The sequence below is a fragment of the Echeneis naucrates genome, chromosome 1 (genome assembly GCF_900963305.1).
Source record: "Echeneis naucrates chromosome 1, fEcheNa1.1, whole genome shotgun sequence".
Classification (NCBI taxonomy): domain Eukaryota; kingdom Metazoa; phylum Chordata; class Actinopteri; order Carangiformes; family Echeneidae; genus Echeneis; species Echeneis naucrates.
The window spans coordinates 4,972,665-4,999,800 of NC_042511.1; the positions used below are offsets into that span (position 1 = coordinate 4,972,665).

The 27,136-nt window shown below is 42.6% G+C and overlaps 1 protein-coding gene across 2 annotated transcripts; it reads right to left on the minus strand.

The window, feature by feature from the left end:
* Positions 1–582: 582 nt before the first annotated feature.
* LOC115048391 (caskin-1) lies at positions 583–26,215 on the minus strand. 2 transcript variants are annotated; one of them, XM_029509833.1, is made up of 21 exons: positions 25,962–26,215; positions 20,219–20,270; positions 19,229–19,326; positions 17,079–17,224; positions 16,839–16,934; positions 15,899–16,020; positions 15,611–15,719; positions 14,744–14,852; positions 14,064–14,158; positions 13,568–13,682; positions 11,890–11,988; positions 11,599–11,783; positions 10,684–10,765; positions 9,360–9,427; positions 8,094–8,201; positions 7,469–7,570; positions 7,106–7,244; positions 5,906–6,708; positions 5,166–5,820; positions 4,229–4,847; positions 583–2,551 (listed from the first exon to the last, which is right to left on the minus strand). In XM_029509833.1, the coding sequence occupies exons 1-21, from the start codon at positions 26,053–26,055 to the stop codon at positions 2,455–2,457; spliced, it is 3,993 nt and encodes a 1,330-aa protein (XP_029365693.1). In that variant the 5' UTR covers positions 26,056–26,215; the 3' UTR covers positions 583–2,454. The 2 variants fall into 2 exon arrangements, with proteins under 2 accessions (XP_029365693.1, XP_029365701.1); XM_029509841.1 differs by lacking the exon at positions 8,094–8,201.
* Positions 26,216–27,136: the final 921 nt, after the last annotated feature.

Here is a 27,136-nt window from a genome sequence, read left to right on the forward strand (position 1 = left end):
AAACCAACTAAAGCGCTTTAATTGCCGGTTTAAATGCAATATTAGTTGTTAAAGCAAAAATTGCAACCAAATAATTTGTCAGATGCATATAAATGCTCTGCTCAGTGCACACAGCATAACACAGATAAATACATAATGAGCGTTCACTTTTTGTAACCTGTAAGTTATTATCCTGTGAAGTTTTACAGTGGTTATTAGTAGTGATAGTGAAAGATAGATAGATAAGATAGTGAAAGATTTAGTCATTTGGGAGATGCTCTTATCCAAAGCAACTTCTGACTATAATCTATATAATATAGGGAAATTAGAAAACTACAGTGCAGTAAATTGTAAGAACTACGGCGAATAAACAAAAGCAGGAGATTGTAGGAGGAACAAAGTGCAACAGAAGTCCCAGTTGTTCAAACATCACATATGGACGAAGTTATGTAGGAGTTGTTCAGTTTATTTTTCTGTTGTGGAGTCATTCATGTAGAAACTGAGCACAGTTGTGAGGCAGTGCTGAAATAATTTCCTGAGCAGATGTGATTTAGAAGAAAAAACCCCCAAAACTCACACAAGGTTTACTTTATACATTTATTCTGATCACAGCTGTACAGGAATGCATCATCACAGCAGAAACACAACCTAAACCCAACCATGGCACAACAGCCGTCACAACACATCCAGAACTCAACCATAAATGTACAGGCTCAATCAGCTCACCTCAATTCAGCGTCTTATTATTATCATTTTTATTATTAACATAGAACCATTTGTCTCTCAAATATATCTTTGTTTTCAAAGAGCATAAAAATACAAGTAGACTCTTTAGTGGGACGAACACTGGTGGTTGATTCACCGTCTGGCCTACATGGGGGACCAATGAAAATCCGGAAGTCGAGGAGGAGCAGGCCAAATTATTACAGTTTACATGGAGAGTTAAATGGGCTTCTTAAACAAGGCTTCTCAATGGGAACAAGAGGACTGCAGATATAGGACTCACAACTCAACCTATAAGCTATGTTTGACATCACTGACACAGAAGGGAGAAAACAATTACACAGTTTGGAGCAGAAATACGGGGGGGGGGGGGCGAGACAAAAATAATCCTGATTATATGAAAGAACACTACCAAGGCACAGAGAGGCGCAGAGTTAACCGAATGGAGACAATTTGAGATTGAGATCTAAAAAAAAAAAAAAGGGAGGGGGGGCGTGATGGAAACAGGGCCGATTCCAGGCAGTTTCACTAACCAACACTAGAGGGAGCTCTAACAGCTCAAATACCCAGGAATATTATAAACTCTATGTATGTATACTGGATGTACTATATAAAGCATTGAAATATAGGATTATCTTTTAAAAACACTGTTCACTGCAGCAGGACAAAGGGATACACCGCATGAGTGTGCTTGTACATATGTGTGTTTGCACATGAGTGTGTGTCAGTCTTTGTAATGTATATGTGCAGATACACTTCTTAGCAAATCTCCATAGATGGAGCTAAACATCAACAAAGCATGATGCCACCAAGGTCACTGTAGATTTCTGTGTGCGCGTGTGTGTTTGTATCTTAAAATTGGTGGACACACATCTATATTGTCGTTCTGATCATTATTATAACTACTGTACGGGCGGGAGGACATTGACATGACCATCAGCAGGGACTATACACGCACACTCATAACGACAACAACAGCAACAATAACAACAACAACAGCAAGAACAACAACGTGAACAGAGACAACACACAGCTCAGGATGTCCGGCTAACCACAATCCTCCGCTCACGCAGAGGAGAAATAGAGGCTACGATTCATCTGGAAAAATGCATCCTGTTGACATCGCCGGAGAGAGACAGACTCAGAAAGTGGCCTGCCTGTCCTTGTGCTTTGAAAAATCCTCTCTGTTGTCTAATCTGTATGCCTCAATTTATCTAACTGACTATCTATCTGTCCATCCATTCATCCACCCATTTATCTATCCGCCTGTCAGTCTGTCAGTCTGTTTATCTGCTTATTTTTGCAAGCAATATGCTTATCTGTCTGTCTCCCTGTCTGATTGAGTTTGCATCTCTGTCCTTGCCAGAGTCTGTGGAGATAAAGGATGAGGAAAATGATTGTGCTTCTCGGTCCACACAGCCGTCTGAGTGCCGGGCGGCGATGACTCGCTGGGCTGCAGAGGTCAGAGGTTGTGTGGGAGCAGCCTCCTTGTGTCGGGAGGAGTATTGGAGCTACTGCAGCAGACGAAGAGGACTCCCTCCTCTGTATACTGTACAAGGCTACATGAGAAGCGCTCATGCAGGAGGGACACGCTCTCAAACGCACACACACACACACACACACACACACACACACACACACACGCTCACTCTCAGAGCGCCAGCATCAAGCCTTGGGAGAACTTTCTTGATACACCTACGCATGATGAGGGAGAGGGACGGGGCTCGTCACAAATGAGACATGGGCCGGAGATCAGTCGAGCATTGCATCCAGTTGGTCTGCCAAGTCGTCAAACATGCTGCCAATGTCATCCAAAATGGAGACGGTGGTCTTTTTGCTGGAAAGAGAGCTGTGTGTTGAATGACAAAAAGGAAGAGTTTAGCTGGTAGTGGCGCAAAAACATTCTTAGTAAATTAGAGATTTTGTTCCCGGATGTTAACAAGAATTAGAATATTATTCTCAAGGGAAACAAGGAAATATTCTGAATGATCAACAGCAACTTTAAATCTGCAATACCTAATGTGAACACTGACATACAGTATCATCACCCCCTTTCAGGTAATATGGCAAATTTATTAGTTAACAAGTGATGTGAAGAACTTTATAATACTGACTTGAGTATAATTTTGAGGTACTTGAATTTGAGTATTATACACCATACTTCCACACACGTCAGAGTACTTTTTACTTAGGATTCTCTACACAGTGAGAACTTTTTTTAAATTATTTTTTATTATTTTACTATTCCTTTATGAGATCTTACTCATAACTTTTATTCAACAAAGAGGATTTGTACGCTGCAATTAAACTAATTTTCCACACAGACAGTTGGTCACTTGGCAGGATTTATGGAGCATTATTATTCATTTGAAGCTGTGTTTTTTGGTCCCCTGAAGTTCATCCTTATGAAAATTATACATCAGCCTCTGTTGCTGCTAAATGCTCCACTATGTTCATCAGCTTAGGGACAGACAACTAAACAAGGATAAACTCGCTATAACGCTCTCTAAAACCGGGGGAGGTGATTTCCTCTATGGGGGACCAATAAAGGAACATCTTATCTCAGACTCAGGTGGTAATTCTATTACAGCCACGTTACCATGACACACTGCTGTGTTCACAGCATTCACAGCATGAAAGCCAGTACAATTTGATAATATAACCAAACTGCATCCTGTTTCAGCATGCCAGTGCTGCTAAAAAAAAATTAACACTTCCCATTACTAATGCTGTTTCACATTACTGGAAAGACACAAGAAATTCATTTGTGAAGAAGCCACAAGGCATGTTATGATCTTGGCTGGTAATATCGTAAACCGAAACTAGTTGCTCATCTGTTGTCTTCCGCTCGCTTCATAGAGAGCATGTGATTGCCACAGTAACTATGCGGTTTAGGCTGATCGACCACATGTGAAACTCACTAACATTTACAAATTTATATCATGCAAACCTTTCGTTTGTTACTGTATACCATAGTGCAAATCGGCCTTGGCAACTGTTGTTGTGGTAAAGTTTCCAGTTTGAGGCAAAAATCTGAGCTGCCCAAGATTTATTACAAGGTTTACTGTAGAGCAGTAGAGCAAAACATTGCTTTGACTGAGAAGTTGACTTTCAACTCTGACATTTAATGTTTCTTCTGAGCTGTGAGTGAGTTTAACATTTTCAAAAATATACTAATTTGCTTTCTTTAGTGAATAAAATTCTTTTCAGATGTGACTGGCGAGTTCGGGTGTTGGTAGAAACATTGAACACAGCATTTTACATTTGTATTTGCAAGGCTTTGTTCAGACTTTTATGCAGGTTTATGTAGTTTTGGTTTTATTTTGAGAGTAAATGATGGCAACAAATTCTCTGAAATTGAACACATCTGTCTTATATAACTGTTGAACAGGACTTTTATGTAGTATAGGACTATGTTGTGTAACGTGTCGTGTGTTTCCGCTCTGATCTTCTTCGTCATCACCACAGAAGTCAAGAAGGAAGGAAACACTGTCAAAATATGCTGATGAGCTTTATAAATACTCACTCATTTTGTGCGTCTTCCTCTTTGATTTTATGCTCCACAGCCTGAAGAGCTGCAGCCAAAGAGGCGCTGGTCTCCTCCAAACGATGTTGCACCCCCTCCTCCTGCTCTACTCCCTGTGCTTGACTCTCCACCTCCTCATTTGCTCCCTCCTTCCTTGAGGGCTTCTTCTCCAGCTCCTTCTGAATCTTTTCCTCTGCTCTCTTCTTCTCCTCCTCCTGCTCTGTTTGCCTCTTGTGCTCACTTTCCTGACTCTTCTCTTCTTCCTCTCTCCTCCTCTCATCTTCTTCCTCCAACTCCCGTCCTCCCATCAAGTCGATGGACAGGCCGGCGATGGAGGAGCGGGGAGGTTTGACAGGGTGAGGAGACGGGGTGGAGGGACTTTGGGCAGGAGAAGGGGATGTAAGAGGGAGTCCCGGGGAGAGGGAAGGAGCAGATGGAGTGTCAGGAGCTGGAAGGGGGGCGACAGAGGGCGGGGAGCTGGGTTTTGGGGCCGGGGTGGGACTGGTAGCGACAGGACTCGGGCTCATGGTAGCTGAAGCTACTATTGCCTTGCCCGGTTTAGGTGCTGTTGGAGGCCCGCGAGGTTTTGGGGAAACAGGAGGAGGGACACGCTTCGATTCTGGTCAGAAACAGCCAGAGAGGATGCTGTCAGTTTTGTTAGACACCATTGTCAAAAGTAGTCACTCACACATACTGTATTCAAGTATTATGAATTTCTGCACTGACTCTATTTCTTGTCTTTTATCGTATCTGCACTAGAAACAGTAACCAACACATTGTTTAGATGTACGGTTTGTTTGCACATCTACACGACTCGAGCCCCCCAAGTTGACCCCAACAAATAAATAGTATAGTTAATAGATGCAAATGCCATTGTCAAATTTAAACTTTAAATCGTGGCTCTTAATTTTTGTGTGTGAGTATATTTGTGTCTCACCAGGGCTCCGTGTCGTTTCAGTACTATCAGGCCCAGGTATGGGGACCCTGCGGGTTGGTGTTGGGGGATCAGCTTGTGTCTTCCTCAGGGTGACTGAGGATGGTTTGGGTGATACAGCTGGCTTTAGAGACTTCCTGGCCTCCATCCACTCGCAGCTCTCTTTGTGGGTCTCTGTCCTGTCTGAGACTTCGGACACCGGCCTCCGTCTCAGGACCACGCCACCGTTTTGCTGCCCATCAACTCCATTTTTCAGGCAACTATCTGTTTGGCTGCTGGGAGACTCTGATTGGTTATTGCTTTGAATGACATTTTCCGTGTGCTTGTTGCGAGGTCTCCTGCATATGGTTTCAGTGCCGGTTGTCATGGTGATGACAGTGGTAGCCACGGCTGCAGGAGCGTTAGAGTCTGTTGCCAAGAGATGAGGCTTCCTTCGGAGTGTCACAGTGCCATCTGTGATCTCTGAGGTCGAGGTGACCACAGTGGAGCGAGGCCTGGGCTCTGGACGCTTTTGGGCTGGTTGCCGGGGAAAAAGGTCAGTCTGATCACCAGTGATACTTTCTGGTCCACTAATGGTTCGGCGGCGACTGGCAGCATCGTCATCTTCAGATCCAAGACCTCCAGAGCCAGGCTGGCGACGAAGTACAGGCGGACTCACCTGGGGATCACGTGATTGTTAGACATATATATATATATATATAAAGACACGCTTCAAAACAAAAAGCAAACACAAAGGCTCCCACCTGTAAATAGTTGGTGCTACTTCCCAGATTCTTCGGCAGGGTCTTGGCTCCACTCCCGATGGATGTTTCCAGCATGGCAGCAAGGCTGCGAACACTCCCAGAGGCCCCCTCTGATCTCTCCAGACCTGCTGGGTCCTGAGCCCTCAACACTGATCCCAGGCTGCCACAGTCACTGGCCCGCCGCTCTCGATAGCTTGGCAGTCCAAGTAGTCCCTCCCCCTGTCCCTCTCCCTCCCCATCACCCCCAGTAATGGAAGAACAGGACCTTTTAGGCGGTGTTGGGGGCCGACCCTTCCGACGGGGACGGAGAGTGACAGATGATTGGCTGCGGTTAACAGTGACATCACTAGGCGCAGCAGTGCGTGAGGAGCTGCTGCGACACACTGTGGCGTATCTAGAGTCTGATTCTGAGCCAATCAGACTGTGAGTTCGCCGTCGCTCTTCCTCATCACTGGGAAGCCGAAGCATCGGCACCAACGACTCTGCTACTGCCGTCTGGGTGGAAGGCCGCGGCCGAGCCCTGGGGGAGGCCTGCTGGTTGCGAACATGTGGGGGAGTTTGCGGTGGGGTTTGTGTTGGTGTATAGGGAGGGGTCTGTGAATGTGTGAGACCTGGGCGAGGTTTGGCCAGGGAGCTGGGGGCACCTTCCTTCTGCTTCTTCGCCTCCCTCCAAGGCTCGGTATCGGTGTTACCACCTGGGCTGGATGGAGGTGTGGATGGGCTCTGAGGAGGCACAGACACATTCTCTCCTCTCTGTAGCTCCTTTAGTCTCCTCACTCCCAACATCAGTTTTTTCTGATGTCCTGAGGGCAGTGGTTTGGGAAAGATGCGTTATTGTGAGGTAGAGGGAGGAAACACACTTCAGGGTTCCTAATCTCTCTTATAACTGGATTGCAAGGAAACAGTACAATTGGGAAAAATGCTGAGTAATTCTACTAGATAATTTATTTTCAGCATTAAAAGTCATTTAGTCAGTCTAGAAGAAACAGTGTGAGACCCGATTGATTAAGACATTACATGCTATTTTTGTGTGTTTTGCTTGAATGCTGTTGTAATGCATTTGTTCATGAATTGATGGATTGTAAATGTAACATTTACATTGCTGTTTACTTCAAATCAACAAAATCAAACTCTTTATCTCTAGTTGCTTTGTTATTGTATAATTTTTTTTTCTATCTTTATGATGTAGCTGGGACTGACCGAGCTTCGTGATGCCAATCTCTTGCAGATCCTCAAGACTGATGTCAGAGATGAAGTCAATGTTTTCGTACCCATTCTGCACCAGAACCTGGTAATACTGGCTCAGACCCAGGTGGGACAGCCAGTCTGCCAGATTGGCCTAAAACAGACACACACACACACACACACACACACAGTTACACACAAACACACTAATGTGAAAAGCTTCTGCATAGTGCATAGAAGTAGCAGAACTGAACAGAGATTCTGCCAAAGTATTTTTTATTTTTTTTTGCGGAGCTGTATGTGTTTCTGTGTAAGCAGCTGCCAAAACTCAGCATCGCTCCCTTTCACTGTCCTGTATAGTAGACATGAAAGCCTTACAGGCTTGTGGTCTGGGAGCCAGTCTGTAGATGGCAGCTTGCTGATCTCTGATGTCATCTTCTTTCGATGTCCAGGCTTCATGACCCCAATCGCCGTCAGGTCCTTTAACACAAAGCGCTCTGAGTTACATCAGGAATTCAATAAAGCTACAGTAGGTGTGTTTTTTTTTTTTTAATCTTTCTTATCAATGGAAACATTTGTGTATGAGTTGCGAGTGAAATGCCTTCTGAAATCTTTTCTTTAGGATAATCTTCTGATTTGTTTCCCCTGCCCTTAGGGGGTTTATTTCATACCACTGTGTCTGCTTCAGTACACACACCAACACACACATAAACACAATGGCACACTCAAAGACAAACAACGAGTAGCTTTTACAGCACAGACTGGAACATACAGCCATGTGTGAACACGGGTAAGTAAATGAAGCAGAGAGAGTATGAGGAGTGACTGGCTGCGGCTCAGGTCTCACACCAGGGGGGGCAGGGTGGGGGGTTCAGGTGACAGAGACAGGAGGGTCATGATGACATCATCCAGGTCAGTGGGGAGCTGATTTTAGAGCTGAGTTGGGCAGAGCCTTGACAGACAAGGGGCGTGGGCGTGAGGGGGTCAGGGGTCATGACCTTACCTCAGGGGTCATGCGGCTAATGGTGTCTAGATCATATCCCGCGGTGAGGAAGTGGGTGGTGTAGAACTGCAGCTGAAACTCACCCAGCCACGCCACTACTGCCTGCTTCTAGAACACAGAACACAGGACACTACTGCCTGCTTCTAGAAGAGCCCAGTTCTTCTAGAGCACAGAACACAGCATGGACGCCTGTTCTAGAACTGATTGGTTCTAGAAAACGGCACGGAAACCTCCGTCGTTACACCAAAATGCAGCCGGGCTCTCTACAACGAAGTCTAGAAAGCATTCACCAACACAGAATAGGAACCCGTTCTGCAGCACAGAGAGCACACATGGCGCTGTAGCTCTGCTTCTAATCTGCCAAGATCCACTATGCCAGCAAAATTTCAAAGCAAGATAGACTGTCTGCATTTATGATAAAACAAACACGACTGTAATTAAAACTGCCACTAAGATACGCAGTAAGAAATAATACATTGCATTTTCTAGAATGCATCCAGTATGTCCAGACCGTACTGTTTTGAATTCAAACGTTTTCAAAAGTTTTAGGATCTTAGTTAATTAATTTAATTAATTGATCTTTCGTTCATGAAATCATGACGAATCATGACAAATTCGCTCATGACATTGACAACATTGGGAAGGAAGTCCTGCATTATATGTAGTGAAGGTTGTAGGCTCAGCGTTGAAGAGCTGAAAACTTTTGCAAATGAAACTACCGCTGAGGGAAAGAGGGACTTACTGTTTTTTGTAATTTCAAGATCAAGTTAGAGAGCGTTTGGAAAAGATGCCATAATTAATGAATGACTTAAGTGTCAGAAAATGTTTGATGAACCAATGAGCACACACTAACAACACTGCTGTCGCCTAGCAACCGTTAAGTGCTTGTTTCTATGACACACACAGGAAATCAAATCCTTAGTTTCACAAAACACAGAGCTGGCGGCTGGTTCTAGAGCGGGCGGCACAATGTGGCTGTCTGGCGTCTCAGTGTGGTGTGAGGGCAGGGGGTGGGTGTAGGGACAGAAGGTAAGATGGCAACTGACTCCTCAATGTGTCTGTCACACTGCCTGTCTCCAAGGCGACACACTAACATGCCCATCCTCAGGGTGTCATCTGTTCAGGTGCAACACGGTTCTGTCGGTGTGCCCACTGCCTGAACCTCCACCCGTGTAGATGTCTCTTTCTCAGACCAGAGTGCTGGTTGAGATGAAACGGAAGCAAGTGTGTCCACAGTGTGAACCAATCTGCTAATCCAAAACTCACTTTCCCATCATCCTCCTCTGCCTTCCGCTCAAACGACCGTTGTTCATGAACTGTGGAGCTGGAAGAACCTGGTGTGAAGGTGGACAGGACAGAACATGAAAAGATATAAGAGGGAAAAACAATGAAATATATTAGGTTTTTTTTAGTGAAGGACAGATTTCGTTATGACACTTTCATATTTCTGATTTGCATAAACCATAATTTGTATAAATGCACTTCAAATCTAAAAAGTACACAATTTCCCAGAGCACTCAGGAAGAACTGTGGTAGCTTTGTGACAGATTTTTATTTAATCTAGATTTACATTTCTTGGCAGACTGGTTATTTATGAAAAACAGAGCTACTGGCACAAAACATGCATTTATTTACAATTAATACTATTATTTCCTGAATTCAACTTTTTATTATTCAGGAAATAAAACATCTGTTTTCTTAAAACAGATCAAAGCAGGTTATAGTCTCGCTCTACTGATCAAGTTCAGCTTCTAATAAGGAAAAGAGAAAAAATTAAATCAAGTTAGTTTTACTATTTATGTACTGTGCGTATTCAGAATAACTTAAACACATGAACTGTGTGTAACACTATTTGCTTATTTCAAAGTGACACCATATAAATGTCCAACATACTCAATGTCGATATGAAACTCATCACATCCTCAACTGAAAGCACAAACACAGCTGCTTACACTTGGCAGGAAAAAACTGTCACACGTCAAAGGTGGTTCAATATGATCACAGTTCAGCTGAACAAAGAACTTGTTTAGGTCAGGAGTATTTCCACTTCAAGTCCAATGTTCACTCCCACAGTCTGACTGTGCGTGGCTTTTTCTTTTTTCATATTCTTTTTTTTAGATAGTAAACACTTTGCATTTTTATAGTCTGCATCCACATTCAAGCACACGCTTTCTATTTTGCTTATTATGAGTGAATCTTAGTTGTTGCAACCAAAATAAATAAAACACATAAATGAGAACAAAAAGGAATTAATGATGAGAAAGTGTCAGGCTGACTTCAAGTTGAATAGTGGCAATAATCTTAATAAACAATGAAACCATTAACAGTGTTAAATTAAATTGTTTATTCCTAAGAAAGAGTGCCCTTTTTAAATCACTACATCACTGGTTAGAATCCATTTATGAGTAAGAGACAGTATCTGACTGTCTCCAGAATGTCACTGTTGGGTATCCAGTAGCAGACAGCTGCAGTGAAACAGGCCTTTAACTTCCCTTAACCTTAACTTTAACAGACCTTTGACTCAGGTTATCGCTTCAATTTCAGCCAAAGATGGTGCTTTCATGTTTTGTTTGGACAAACGTGTGCTTACTTGCTGACTGCTCGACAGACTGCGACTGCTCCAGAAGATGCTCCTTGGCTTTAACTGATTGTGAAAGCACGGTTGCCAGGAGCTGAAACACACATTTACACACAAGACAATGCTTATACACACAGGAATATGGACTCACTCTTCCATAAAATTAAACATTTATTTTAGCATAATGATTCAAAACACAGAACACAGCACATTTAACAGGTTGATTCTGGCTTGAAACTCGTTCGCTTGCACTTACTGCATTCATCAAAGCTAGCATCACTGAAATCCCAGAGTGAATGCTTCTTTAAACAGATTAAGTCTCTTATTGCTAATTCAGTGGTTTTCTTCCCTTACTATTAAAAAACGACTAGTTATACTCAGTGAATGGAATATGAAAGAATGAGACACAAAGGAAGAAATGAATTATGCAAAAACAACAAAATCAACTATAGAAAAATCCTGTAACGTCACTATTTTTACCCAGTTGTATGTTGTTTTCTTCTTTAAGCTCTTATTTGAGTTTTTGCTTTAGGATGCATAATCCATGCATCATCATTTATATTATATTTATAATATGTCAGAGCTAGTCTTACAGAAATTAGGTGATGATGTTCTTGTGGTGGAATTCAGCTGTTCTAGTTGAGCTAAGCAGACATTCTAATGTTGGCATTTCACACCTTCATGACAAAGACAAACCAGGAGGCCACCTTTGTAATACACCTGGTGCTTTTTTAAAAGAAAATGATTCAGATCACTCCAACAGAAGAACAAACTGAGCAGGAAACAGATTTGTGGTTAACCCAAGTTGTGTTTGTTTCCTGTACATGTTTTTATGTTTCCCAGAAACGAGTTGCTTTCTGTGTCACTATCCAGTAGCAGCTGGAGGTGTAAATGCATGCACACAAATAAAGAGCAGGACTCTCTTACCTTCACCCCTTCAGCTTGTGCGTGCAGACCTGGAGCATTAAGGCCATGTGTGTTTACTCCCGGTGTGGGTGCAGGGTGTGGACTGGGTGCAGGGGTGGTCAGGACGTGTGTGTTTCCAGAGCTCTGCAAGCTGCTCGATGACCGAACGCTGCCAAGACTGCCCACACTGCCGCTGCGCTCGCCACCTCCAAAATACAAACAAAAACAAAAAACATTGCAGGATGAAGTTTTGCACGTAAAAGAATCCCTCACATACAAAATATGACATTGTTACCTCGAAACACAGTTCACCTGCAAGTGGTTTGCGTAGTACCCAGATATCTTCACTGGTGCTACTCTGATGTCCTGAAGTTGGAGAGCCTTGAGGACTCAGCTCTGCAGTCCGTGAACCTGTCTCACACACACACACATAAGCACAGACACGCACACACACACACACACACACACACACACACTTATTATGTGTCTTATTAGTTACTACTAAAGTAGTAACTAATTAACAGCTACGCAGGCCTTTGTGGTAATGTGTGTAAAGTTCTTAAACACCATCAAATGCACAGACTCACAAAGATCACCCTCTTACCTACAAATTCATGAACACATTAGTCGTAGTGGTTGCACCACCTCTGAGTGCTTATGATTTTGAGACGTGTAAAACCCTAGAGACCCTGAGACAGGTTCATCATTATATGTTTTCCCAACACTAACATACACTGTGCATAAGAGCTGAGCTCAAAAGACAACGAGTTTTACTTTAAACATTAATATGAGGTTTCAAGCAAAATAACTGGAAAATTTATATAAAATGAAAAATAACAGCCATCAAATGATCTATAATATGTGAAGTCACAAAAACAGTGCCTTTAATTTCAATATCTTTGTTTAAGGCTCAGATCACACACGTGATATCAGTTTTATCCTGATTGGTTCTCATCCCTCAATCTACTCTCAATTACCTGTAACAGATAAATTAAGGCATACTTCAGGAAAGTTAAATTCAAAATCTTTACTTTAGTTTATTACATACAGGATGTATAATGTACATATATACACACATTTGTATATGTGGTCTTGTGAAACAGTGCAGAAAGGATGATTAACTGTGATTTAAAGTGTTACTACAGTATGTACCTGTCTGACTCTGCTGCTCCTGAGAAGTGGAGAGAGGAGGAGGAGGAGGAGGAGGAGGAGTGGACAGAAGAGGAGTAGACAGAGAAGGTGGAGAGATGGGAAGAGGAACATACCCAAAGGAGGAGAACCGAGGGAGGGACTGTGTGTTGGGGTGAGGGGGTGGAGGGGGAGGCAGATGCAGTGGGAGGACTTTGGATGGGGGGTATGAATGTCCGTTGACCGAGGCTATGGGACAGGGGTTGGGCCTACGGAGCAGGAGGGTGTGGCACTGCTGGGAGGGGGAGTGACCTGGACATGAGCCAGGAGGAGAGAGGTGCAAAACAACAAAAACACAACAACAACAACAACAACAATAACTGATCAGTCAAATTGAAATAAAAGAAATCTAACAGATCTGATAATGTATCAAATAATAACTGATCAAGATCAAAATATGGTAAAAGAATGCATCCATACATTGAAAGTGAATAAATATCTCTGTAAATTATAATGAAATATCACTACGGCAATAAAGCAAACAAACAATATGAACAAAATCAGAACAATCTAACAGAGCAGGTTAGTTAAACGGGATTACTAAAGAGGGAGGGTGACAGAAGGAACAGAGTTATAGAGGTGGGGGGGGGGGTTACCAGCCAGTAGTGGACAGTGTGACCAATGGAGATGATTGACAGGTTGCGAGGACAGATGGGCTGTCTACAGAGGCTGGTGATTCCTCAGCTAACTACAACTAATGATTGTCTGTTGCTAAAGAACAGCTGCACACATGCGAAAGCACACACACTCGCATACCCTCCCACCCGTACACAAACACACGCAGCTGTGATTGGGTGGTCACCTGCCCGCTTGATGACTTCCACCATGTTGGAGGGAAAGTAGCCCACACGGTCATTTCCTGTGCGATTGTCGTGAATACAACCTTTCCATCGGCCGTCAGAGTGCTGCTCCAAAACCTGACGACATAACATGAACACAAATTTACGAAATTTATCATTGGATATGGCTCCTCGAGTTAAACATAAATCTGTCAGCTCACCCTTCCTAATTTCATAACGCTTGCTAGTTTCAGTCATTTACAGAATTTACAGAATTGGCCAGTTTCTGTTGACACCTGATGTATGTCATTTACTCTTTAAGGGCAGTGAGGGAAATGCTAATAAATGGTTATGACTGTGCCCATTCTAAGAACAACCAAACAAACTAGTAAGAATTTAGGAAACATAAAAAAAAAAGCTTCATTCATTAATTCGTTCACCTGAATTTCACTTCACTTCTAACGTCTAGGCTGTCTATAGGTTAAGAGTAGTCTAGAGACTGTTTTTAGATCGATGTACCGTGATAATGTCTCCGGCTTTGATGTTGAGGCTCGTTAGGTCATAGTTGTTGCAGTAGTCCTTCAGGGCTCTCACCTGCATTGCAGCTGAAGCGTCTGCAAGACAGGAGTGCAATTTGAGCAGGCAGACAAGATTAATGAGGTTAAGTATTAGACATGAGTACAGCAGAGGTTTTCAGATTAGTAAAACAAAATAGCGGTGGGAACAGAAGAGCATGGAGAGGAAGACAGTAGAGGTGGGTAGATCAGTATTGTTGGGATCACAGGTAACCATAGTAAGTCTTGTTTTGAATGTCAGTATTGGTGTGAATGGGACTGATACAGCAAAATAAACAGTTTAATTTCAGGTCAGATCATATTTGAGAAACATTATTCTCAGCGGGTTCAATGTTTGCATTTCTGCATTAAAAGAAGAAATGTGCTACGGATATTTATTCTGATAAACTCACACTGTAAATATATTGTCATTTAGAAAGGAAACTGTCCTGCGTTTTAATGTGAATGCAATTTTACAGTGAGAAGAAACTTTCTGCCCCACACTAGCTGCTTTTCACAATGGCATCTCTTACATCAGCTGGTATTGAATGATCTTGGAATAATCTTTTGGAGGATTACCTACAGCTTCAAGTGAGAGTAAAAGATGTCTGTAACTTTGTGAGCATGTTGTGTGATTACACTCACCTCTCAGGAGTTGTTTGATCTCTCGGCTGGCCTGTGTGGTGGTGAACTGGTTAACAATGTCCAGGGCAGTTTGGCTCAGAGTGTTTCTCACTCCTGCACTGATGCCACTCTGCAAAGAATTAGAGGACAAAGGTGAAATGAAAACTGAAGTAAACAGGCAGAATTCTGAGTTCACAGTAACATGATCACTGCAAGATTAATTGGGAACTAAATAGAAAATGGGCATAATGTGACCAGAAACAACCTTTTTTTTTGGGGGGTGGTGGTGGTGGTTTACTCTCTTCTTGATTATTTGCCATGTTTGTGGTTGTTATGTGTCTCTCATAGTAGTTTGTGTATCTTTATGGTCATTCTGTGCTTTGTAACTGAGCTCTGGGACTTTCAAACAAGATATATTGGCAGTCTCCACACAGCCATTCTGACCCGAGGGCCCTGAGCCTGCGACCCGTCGGCCTGTTTGACAGTGATTTAGTGCCAGTCTAGCTGTACATGCCCACTGCTAACATTTGTGGTGCAATAAGATCTAAAGTGAAATACAGCTGGGATAGAGAAAACACTGAAGGCTGTTCCTGCTTAAAAGCTGGCTCGAGAATCAGCATTGTTATTCACCTGAAGGAGAGACAAGTAATAAGAAACAAAACGAGCTGGTTTGAATATTACATAAAAAATATACTTCTAACCAACTACAGTTTTATGTAACAAGCTAACATGAGCCAAGGGGCCCGTCACACAGCTCAGTGGGATGAATGACATGTACTGAGGTGTAAACTTGCTCAGCTGAGGACTGGCTTTAACAGAAGCCGCTTTTGTAAACACATTGAACAGGGAGAGCGAGAGAGAGAGAGAGAGAGAGAGAGACAAACTCACATCTAGCAGCAGTCGTACTACCTCTGTCTTCCCACAGAGGGCGGCCTGATGTAACGCTGTGCCAGACTCAGATTGTCTGTTGATGTCTATACCAGCCTGGATCAGTAACCTGCAGCAAAAGTGAAACAAGAGTTAGGTCAACCCAAAAAGAAAATTATAAAACTGAGAGATGTTTAATCACAACCCTGCAGTTAAGGTTGGATTAGATTTGGTGGATATAAGGAGGGACTGGCTGACCGACACTAGATAGAGCAGACTTGTTATAGGAAAAGGACAAATTAGTCAGACCGTATGACTTCGATGTGGCCGTTCTTGGCAGCGAGATGCAGAGGTGACACTCCGTTGGGGTCGGAGGGTTTTGGTTCCAGCATGGCCGCACACATGTTGCTGCTGAGCAGGAGCTGGACCACCTTAACAACAGACAGATCCACAGTACGATGTAAACTCCACTCTTTCTTTCTGCGTGGAAGCTGCTGTAATTTGATTAAGAAATGAGAGCTCATTGCTGCACAAACTGTGTAGTCTATTTTCTGTCTGCATAAATGAGCCCTCTTTTTTTAAATTAAGTTAAATTAAGTAACTTAAGTAATTAAGTTAAATACATTAATGCTATCATATTCCCATTAATATTAATCATATTTACATAATTATATCCCACTTAATAATCTTCTTTAACACCATTTGGGTTCAAATAGCAGTGAATGCCTTAATGTAGTTTGCAGCTCTTCCTACTCAGTTCCAGATGCTCCCATTTTACTCCTACTGATATTTTCTGTTCACTTTCCTAATACTGCATTATGATATAGGTAATTCAAATCTATTGCAAAGCAGTCACAGGAAATGCACTCATTGTTTTGACATTTTTAATCACTGGATCTGAGTAAGATATGAGTAAGAAGAAGGAAGTCATGAAAAAACAAACAAACAAACAAAAAAAAAAAAAACACAGACCACTCCAGGGAGCTATGAAGTGGATAGTTTCAGGATGCAGACTGCACAATACCAAATTTCCTGAGGAAATATTATCCTAAACCACTGATAACCAAATTGACCACTACTAATCAACTGATATCTTAAGGATTATAACATTATAGTGCCATTTATTTAGACCATCTTGGCCTGGGCACTTTGGGAAAATATATTTTTAATGGCTGAGGCTTACATAAATACATTTTAAACACAGTAAAGTGAAAATAAAAGCTGCTTGCTTTTGTTTAAATCTACTCACTCCCACACGTCCAAATTCACAGGCAAGGTCCAGGGGTGTTTTCCCGGCTGAGTCTGAGATACACGGGTTGGATTGGTGCTGTAACAGCATCTCCGACTGTAACACACATACACACACACTTTACTACAAAACTTTGTAAAACTGGCGCATGCATCACATAACAAATACACACACCCAACAAAACAGACACCAAAACACCAGTAAAACCACCAAAACACACACACAGGCACACATGTTTACCCCATCATAGTGTCCATGCTGGGCTGATAGGTGCAGAGGGATCTGTCCTTCATCTGACTGCCCATTGACTGACGACCCAGCCTTCAGCAGCATTTTCATTGGTTCAGTCTTTCCCTGCCATGCAGCATAATGAAGAGGACGCATCCCTACACACACACACACACAGACACGCGCGCACGCACACACACACAGCCAAAAAACATCAACATATAGGACCACACAGACAAATGCACATGAACATGTACAAACACACATGAATGGATTATTTTGACTAGCACACACTTCTGATTTCCTCAAGATGTTTTACAGAATAATTACTGAACTCACATCTTCTCATCTTTAATTTATTCTAGTCCACATTTTACTTCTAAAACAAACTAAACTAATACGCTACATTAAGTGTTTCCACTGACATTGAAACTATGTAGATAGTTTTGAATTTTTCTTTGGAAATCGTTGCTCCTCACTCTGCTCTCTAGAAACCTATAATTGAACTTCTGACATTACAATTTTCTGGTCATGTACAGACCAAATTTTTAATGAATGACTTGGGAAAACAATCACGTGAGTGTACATTTTGCAGACATTTCTGTAATAGCTCTAGCCATAGATTAAGACACAGGCCGGAAATGGAAATGATGTCTTATTCTTTTTGACACACTTGTGGGCCTTTGTGACCTCAGTACTACAAGCATCATTCTCAAAAGGCATCAAATGAGCTGCTTTCAGACGAAGGGCAAGAAGAGATAACCCCTATGTGGTTAAGACCTAAAAGAACATTGTAGGAGACCAGACAGTACAGTTCATTCCTGAAAATATGAAGGATATAAAAGATAATGCAAAGCTGATGTGAGAGGCACAAAGAAGTACTGTAGAGCCATTATCAGTGCTGCTGGCCAGGAGGCATTAAACGCTGCTTTGTAGCAGTGGCTGCAAGATGTAGTGGCCGCGTTTCTCATGCTAGCAAACCAAGGCCCCCAGTCTAGATACCAGTAATGAGCCACATCATCAGGCTGACTAAAGAGACCCTGCAGGTTCAGACTCAGACGAGAGGTGCTGGCAGCATAAAGGAGCACAGCAGCTGCAGGAACTGCAGAAACAAAAGCCAGAGAGTGGCAGGGGCACATGAAAGAGCAGCAAGTGTTTTTGTCACTTGATAAGTCAATGGCAGACTTTGCCCAGACTATGAATGGTCATTCTAACTAACCTGCTAACCTGCTCTGTTAGTCTAAACTAATACGAGCGTTGAATTTGGCAGACAGTCCTGGTGAATGGTCCTGGTCCTGGTCCTGTACAATGCTAAGAAAACTACGCCCTCAAATTAAAGAGAGGCAAACTGAACAACGGCGTGGTCATACTTTTGAGCTGATGAGTTTCTTACGGAAAAGTGACATTGTCAACTACTTGCGGTGTCTGTTTTTGGAAAATGCCTTCACTGTGATCCCAGGACTATCATGTCAGAGTTATATAATACATAGTTGCTTGCAGCGATCTCTGTTTATGATATTTTGGATATCTGTTCCATTCAGGGCTGCAGGATATCCAGTCAGTGATCTTAGTCTGAGTAGTCTGAGTAATTGCTCAACATTTTCTCACGTTCAAGTTGTGAAAAGGACTTTCCTGTTAGTTTGGCACTGAGAGAATCATTTCAGATTTCCCCAACACCTTCAACTCAATGAAAAGTGTGGGCCATCTGATAAGGGTGCCTACCATGGGGTATGCCTATATTTAGAGATATACTGGGCATGACTGACTGGAAGGGGTAGGAGCCCTGCATCCTGGAGGGATTATATTTCCCATCTGCCCTGAGATTTCTTCTGGATTCTGCTAGTGTGGGCAGGAGATATTTTCTAGGTTAAAAAGGGAAATCTGGGCTGCTTTGTTTCCACTTGGCTTTGATTCCTGCAGCCATGAGGCGCCCCTCTTTTATTGTCTACTGTTTGCTTAGCAAACAAATATTTCGCCGTTCATAAATACTTCATACTACACAGAGAATTTGTCTCATTGCAATTTCAACAAGCTCACCTTTTGTTAGATCAGGGAGCAATGCTGTTGACACAGAGAAAAGCCAGAAATACGTGTTTGTTGTGTTATTTTTCTGCTGTCTAGGCTGCCTGTGTTTTGTAAGGGACATCTACATATATTTTTACCTTTCTGGTCTTTAATATCCACTCCTGCCTGGGCCTCCAGCAGCAGAGAGATGAGCTCTTTGTTACCACTCAGAGCAGCATGGTGCAGCGGCGACAACCTTAACAGAAACAGATTACATATAAAAATACACATTTTCATACACATAGTATAAAACCGGAGCATAACTTTGCTGAAATAATCTTCAGCGTAGAGCGGCTCCGCCCCTCAGCTCTGTTTGAGCGATGGAAGGGGGAAAATGACCTACTTCCATTAATAAGCAATCTCTCTAGCCCTAAGCTGAGTGTACACACAGCCGCCTCTGTGTGTGTGTGTGGCTAATGGATCCCCGGTGACTATAAGGGCTGAGTCCTGGAGTCAAATCAACCAATCAAAAGCCATTAGACAAAGAGTTGAGGCCAATTATCTGATTCCAATCAGTTTCATGAAAAGATCTTTGTTATATGATGGAGCAAAATAAAACACAATGGCAAACCAAGCATGTGCACACAAAAAGATCATGCGATCATGTGTCTAAATATAGCCAAAAACCATAGTTCTGTATCAAGGGTTTGACAGGGCAGTGAATCAAAAGCTGTGAAATGTTGGCCTTGCTTTAAGGTAACTAGTCTTCAGATTTGAGCTCTTCAGTTGGCTACATGTTTCAAAGACAGATTCAAGCAGGGGATAATGTGTGTTGTGATACGGTTGATAGTGTATTCATCAAAAGTAGATTTTTTTTTTCTTTTTTGCTTGTCTTTTGGCTGTTTTGTTACCAAAAGAGGGGTCAGCTGGGTTGGCTCCAGAACAAAACCACTGGGACTCACAGGAGTTTCGTGTTTTGCTCTAATTTGTCTTTTTCAGATGTCTTTTTAGGAGAAACTAATAGGGCCGCAATCTTTATCTTATGTTTTTACTTGAAATTCCTCAAATTATTGTTGCCTCCTCCAGCATTGCATGCTGAATGATGTTGGAGGATGTTGAGTGATAAACATGTTGTTATCTCTTCTTACCCATCTGCATCCTGGATGTTAACATTCACCCTCTTTGCTGCTCCAAGGAGCTCTGAAACAGACAGAAAAGGAGACCGAACATGAGAGAGAGGAGAACAGGATCCGTCCACATTCAGACATAATCGGAATTCAGCCGTTAATGTATTCTGTCCTTGTACTTATTCTAATGTTTCTTGCAGGTGGAGTTGACAGCTACACTTTTATACCTGCGAGCACTCGAGAACAACGCTCTGCCTTGTTACAGTTTCTTCACTGTGGCAAGAAAAAAGGTCAAAGAAAAAGTGACAAGGTAACAAAAAATCTGGGAAATTCAGGAATTTTAAAAAGCACAATCCGTCATTACATTTTTGACCGTTAGAATTTGAGGTGCAGCTGAAAGCTAAATGTATCTTAAAGTTATTTGTACGCAAATATCTTCATTATTATTTATGATAACTATAGTAGTCGGGCATATATAATTCCAAAAGTACAATAGGAAATCCTTTTGTAGGAAACATGATTGTTCTCTGTATTGCAATCTGAGGAAATCCTTATTTAATGAACGAAGCCACACATTTATCAGTGGCAGTTTCCAGGAGGTGGCTGGGATTGTTGGCAGTCTTTCAAAGTGCCAAAGACCAGAGTTCACATTCACAGTCCTCTCTGTGGGGATTGATTTTACAACAACAACAACAACAAAAAAAAACGCCCTTTGGTTTGATTCCATGCAAACAAACACTTTAGTTTGGTCCGCATTTAACTGGTCCAAGATCTTTATATAACCTTGAGAGACCCACAAAAGTTTAATGATGCCGTCGCCCCTTAAAATTACACATTTTACTGGAAGACGGCCTCATGATATGAACATTACACGGTACGGTGATTATGGAAAGGTTTTGTCTGTGATAACCCTAACCCTTGATCTTTGACTGACGTGTCAGGAGGATGAATACACCAAAAAACAGAAAAGAAAGCATGCACGCAAACCCTCCCAACACACTTATAAACAAACACACGCACAGTCAGAAAAGGACAGATAAAACAGGTTGTCTCTCTGCCTCTACTTTTTTTTTTTTTTTTTTTTTGGTCAAACCCTCATAATCCACAGGCCGTAATCTGTAGCTGGCCTGTAATCTGTGGAAAAGCTTCTCCCTCTCTCTGCAGCTCTATCTACACTTCATCCCTTCATCCCGCTCTCACACTCTAATTTCCCCTGTAATTTGCTAAAGAGCGTTTGCTGATTGGTTGTTCTGCCAGTTTCTGTTTACACTTTGCAGCTGACATCATCCTACTTCATGTGGGTGTGTGTGTCTCTGTGCGTGTTTCTGTAGATGTGTAGGTTCCCCTGTCTATCTTGGATTAAAAATAAGAACCTTCCTTCCTCCCCCCTCCTCGTCAGATGAATCAATGACTGCAGATATCTGTGTCACCATCAGACTATCACAGAGCAACTTGATCCCCATCCTGAACACAAAACTTAGGACAGGGCCACAACACCAAACACCACACAGTTATTCTATCTTTTTCTTTCTCCACTATCTTTCTTTTACTACAGAAAATCTTGATTTTGACATTACTTAATAATGCAGTCCCCTCTGACTCAACTCAGCACTGTGATATATATTTAATGAAATACTATCTGACAAAGACAGCTGATAAATACTACAGCACACTCCTCTTAAACAATTCATCCTCATCTTTATTTTAGAAGCCGCAATGATTCCTCACAGAACAGATTTTTGCTTTCAAAATAGATTTCATGTATTTATTCATAAATTTACTCTCCGATTGTCTTACTGTCTAAAGTTGGTGCTTGAATTATTATTTTTTTTTCTCACCTGAACTGTTGGTTGGAGAACATTACCAAAGGTTTTGTGACAGTGTCCTTGACCCGTGGTTTACATAATTTATGATCGTTTTAGCCATAACGACTGCAACTTGGAACCCCCCGGTTACCATGGCAACCCCAGATGTGCCATTCTCACAGCATGTCAGTCACTTGGAAATGATTACTATGACATTATTCTGCAATGTCTCCTTTGAATTGTAGCGATTTTGAAGTTTTTTTTTTTTTTTACATGAAATCACGTCATTCACCTTTAATTTGAAAGCTTCCTTAATATGGTGAGTGCAGAGTCAGATTAGTCGCTGATGGCTGACAAAACAGCCTTCAGCACATCAGGGTAGTTTCCCAAACCTCAGGGGAGGTGGAGTGGGTGATTTTTCCTTATTTGACGGTTCTCATAAGCAGCAATGTTCTTAGATCAAGTTTCCATCACCTCTGACTTTGCCTATCACGATACATTCAGAGTTTTAGTATAACATGAACCCAATTTTTAGAAAGACTGTTTCTGGAGCGTTACTGGGACATTCGGTACATGCTATAGGCTAAAAGGTATATAATATTTGATAGTAGAAAATAGTTAGCTTAGTTAATCTGTTGGTGGAACATTTGGCGATGTGGAAGCATAAACTCTGAACAGGTTTCCCAGTTTGAATCCTGCCCAGCCTGACTCCTTCCTGCATCTCATTCCCCAATTTCTATCTCTCTCAACAACACAATTTGGAATAATTGTGTAAAATGTCCAAAAAGAAACTTCAATGAGCCCAAAGTGGGACATTCACATGGCTTGTTTTGTCTGACTAAGCGTAAAAAACCTAAAGGTTAGACTCAACATATTAATATTATTAAATTAATACTAAAAATTAAAGCGAAACATTTCTGTTCACTGACAGATGAATTGCTGATTGTGGATTATTTTGGTTCTCAGCACTAAAGCACAACTTCTTGAGTTTGCTTTCTTTAAGGACCACAGCTCATTTTTTGGGATGACAGACAGTGTTCTCCGAAGGTGATAAACATTTCATATTTTCACATATACTGTCTTAAAGCAGCACATTATAACTTAGTAGTCCTGCCACCTCACTGCTGGTTTGGCTCAGATACAGTTGTTTAGTTGATGTAATGGGAATAACAGAATTTCAGTGTTGACACTGTATAAATAACTTGATGTTCCCACAGCAGGAAAGACACAATCATGATAAGAATGCTTTCTTATCTCTTTCTTATCTTCTATCTTTACTGCAACTGAACCAAAGATAAGGACACCATTACCAAATATCCTTTTCTTTATGACAGCATTGCCATTTAATGTAATCTATTTTAAAATGTTGCATAGATTCTCTCCCTAAACGGATACATTAAAATCCTTAAGAATAAACTTTTGAACCAAAACTCTGACAGAAGACCTTTGGTGTGAAGAAACTCTAAATCCAGACTCTATAAACTTAAACAAGAAGAACTTTTTCTCATTGTCAACAAATTGTAGGATAAGACCAAAAGCAAAATGAATTGCTATCATGTATTGCTCGGGGGAGCCAAAGCTAGATCTCCTGTTTCTTTATCTTAGGCATTGAGCTCCATGATAATCTAAACGACAATCAGCTAAAGAAATCTGTGACATCTTCCCTCTTTTACACGATTCTGCTGCCACATATCATTACTACAAAATCAAATGTATATTAATGCAAAATATGTAATAATGGCAATTTGTTGGTTTTCAGGGGAGATTATGTGTCACAATGTTTCTTGGCCAGCTGCGAAATTGATTCACCACTACTATACTACTACTTTTATGTTTAACTAAACTACATGTTAATTATTGAGCTTTAAAGGAAGTGCTTCATGTAACTTGTCCTCAGATAGAGCCAGGCTGACTTTTTCAGTCAGATTCTAGCCTTTATATTGATCAAAGTTCAATTGCAGTATATTTACAGTTTATCTTTCAGATAATCTGCAACAGTATCCTTGATCTCCTTATCTAACATATTTCCAAAACTGTGAAACTATATGTTAAATTTCTTGGACAACAGCTCTCCTGTCCCATTAGGTACTACATTCAGATAAGGTGTCTAAGGTGTCAGAGTGAATTCATTAATAGTTAATAAATTATTTAATAATGCTTAATAGATTAATAAGCCATTAATGAGAGTTACTGTTGGATATCCAGGCTGTACAAATGACACAGTCTCTTAGATAGCTGTTAAATTCATTAGTCGTCTCTGTGGACTGTTTCAGCTGTGCTGTTGACATACAATTTATTAATTATTTATCACCATTTATATGTGACTAACTTTCACAGATGGCTGATTATAAATCGAGGAACTATTGAGGAGAATACTTCATGCTGGTATCTGTGGATGCAGGCAGTGTTTTATCCAACAGAGCAACATAGTTTTTCCTATGCTGCTCTGCTGGATAAAGCTGTATTCTCACACACCCTCAGTAACTCACCTCTTACCCTGACCCATCACATCCTTCCCCGTCCTGTCCTGTCCTGTCCCACCTCCTCTCTCCCATTCTAACTCCCTCCGTCACTCTCACCTCCCTCACCCTCTGCCCACTTCCCCCATTTCTCTTTGTCAGTGTGCGGTGGGTTGAGCACTCAGCACTGATCTGTTCTGGCATTTGAGGAGAAGCATTTTTCTTTTCCATGGCCCTGCTGGAATGTTCAGAGACAAACATGCACGTACGTAAGGAGAGGAAACAGGAAAAGTGGTTGGCAAACACCTAGGAACAAGGAAACGAGGATAGAGGAGAAGAAACAATGAGAAAAGGGAGCAGAGCGATGGAGACAAAATAAAGATATTAGATAAAAGCAGTAAGGAGAGTAAATGAGAGGCAAGGAGAAGATATGAGGTGATAGGGATAAAAAAATAAGATAAGCGAATCATAAAACACAGGACAGGAGATAAAAACAAATGTAGGACACAAGGAGAGAAAAATTTGAGGAAAGAGGAGAGCAGAGAGCAGAAAAAAGGAGGAGTAGAAATAAGACGAAAGGGGACAGACAGAGACAAAGGCAGGAAGTATGAGGTGAGAAATAGAGAGATAAAAATGAGAGAACAGAAAACAAGAGCAAAGTGGGCAACAGGAGGAGAGGAGAGGAAATTAGGTGTCAGGAGCGAAGGCAAGATTTAAGGAAACAGGAGGAAAGGAGTTGAGAGAAGATCAGAGAGGAGGGAAAGGAGGGAATAGCGAAGAGAAGGAGACGAGGGGAGAGGAATCGAGAGCGGCCTGGTGGTGAAATAGAGGAGGAGGAGAGCAGTTTCAAGGCTGTAATCAAAATCTAATTATCACCTCAAGTCCCAGCTGACTTCATGTCAAGCACCAGCACACGTGCACGTCTGAGCGTCACATATGTGCACGAGTGCAAAAGTCTGCATGTGTTCACTTACAGTCATCGCATTATTACCACCAACATCTGGTATCTTCACACACCAATAATCCCCCTGTCCCGAGAGCAGTGGAGGACCTTCATGTACTTCCACCTCTCTCACACACACACACACACTTTTTTTTAATATGCACAAATATACACATCCTCTCTGCTGGGCATTCATGTACACGCACTACAAACTGTGAATAGGAAATAGGGTGACAAGCATTTCTGATTTCTAATTACATTTTGGTGACTGCTCTCACACATGTGCAACGTCATCACTATCACACACTCAACGTCACAGCACACACACACGCACGCACGCACACACACACACACACACACAGAGGGAGGGAGGGAGAGACAGTGCACCATTTAAGATAAATGGCATCACATCAGATTTAGCCTGCACTGACCTGATCTGGTAATGACAGGTAGTGTGTGTGTGTGTGTGTGTGTGTGTGTGTGTGTGTGTGTGTGTGTGTGTGTGTGTGTGTGTGTGTGTGTGTGTGTGTGTGACAGGAGGATGGATGTGTACTGACTGGCTTTCCCCGGCCGTGGTCTCTGTAGAAGCCGCTGAGCTGTCAGCAGGTCCTCGGTCTTGACGGCCTGGAGCAGCTCCTGGTCCTTCCCCATGTCCCCTCCGTCCCGCCTCGGCCCGCTCGGTCCCTCTCTCCTCCTCTAATCCGCCGCTACATCCTGCCGCCGCTCCGGGCCTCCCGCTGAAGCCGAGGCACGGAGGGACGGATGCTGCCGGGACTGAGGGGTGCTCCGATTCGGCCAGGAGTGCAGCTCAGGTCCGGCTCTGCCCCCCCCCACCCCCCCTCCCCCTCCCAGGAGCTACAGACCCGACACCGACCGCTGACCCACCGACCCGCCGGGCCTCGACTCTCCGACTGGATGCTCTCCGGCCGCGCACGAGCACACGCGACAGGACCCCACAGATTCTGTCCGCGTGACGGTTTCACCGGTTCTACGTGCGTAGCGTGCGTGGAAAACAAACAAAAACCAAAAAAACCCAGTAGAGCTCGAGCGCCCTCCTCTATATGTCGGGTCAAAACCGCGCGGCGGAAATCTCACGAGCCCTCAACCCGCAGAATAACGTGCGCGGGTCGCTTGATGTTTTAACGTGTGACCGCTGCTGTCGCCGCCGCGGCGCCGGACCAGCTCGCGCCAGCGCCAGCGCGCGTGAGCCGGTCAAACACACGCACGCACGCACACGCACAAGCACACGCACACACGCCCACCGTCACATATGGCATTACATAAACGCGAGCTGCTTGTGAGCTCGTCGCTCCAGCTGTTGTAATCTCCGCGTGTCTGCGCGCGCGCACGCGCGCGGGCGCACAAATCAAAAGAGGTCGTTTGACATCACGGTGATGTGCTGAGCGAGTGCGCTCCGAGCACGGGACCGCGCGTGCCCATGGGACACTGGGTGTAGATGGGAAATAATGATTCAGTGTTTTAGCCATTCAGATCTTTTCGTCAGCTCCAACTTCTCTGATCCAGATAGAGTTTTTGTCCTCCTGCTTATTGTCGTTGTTGTTGTTTTTTCTTTATCTTAAACAATGTTTTCATACTACCCATATGAAATATAGGTTGTATTTTATTCGGAATTGATTTGGTGTGCTGTACTCAAATATTGGCGTTTTGTTGATAATTGTCACAATGGGGATCGTTTTATGTCAATACCTTTAAGGTTAATGAGATAAGGAGG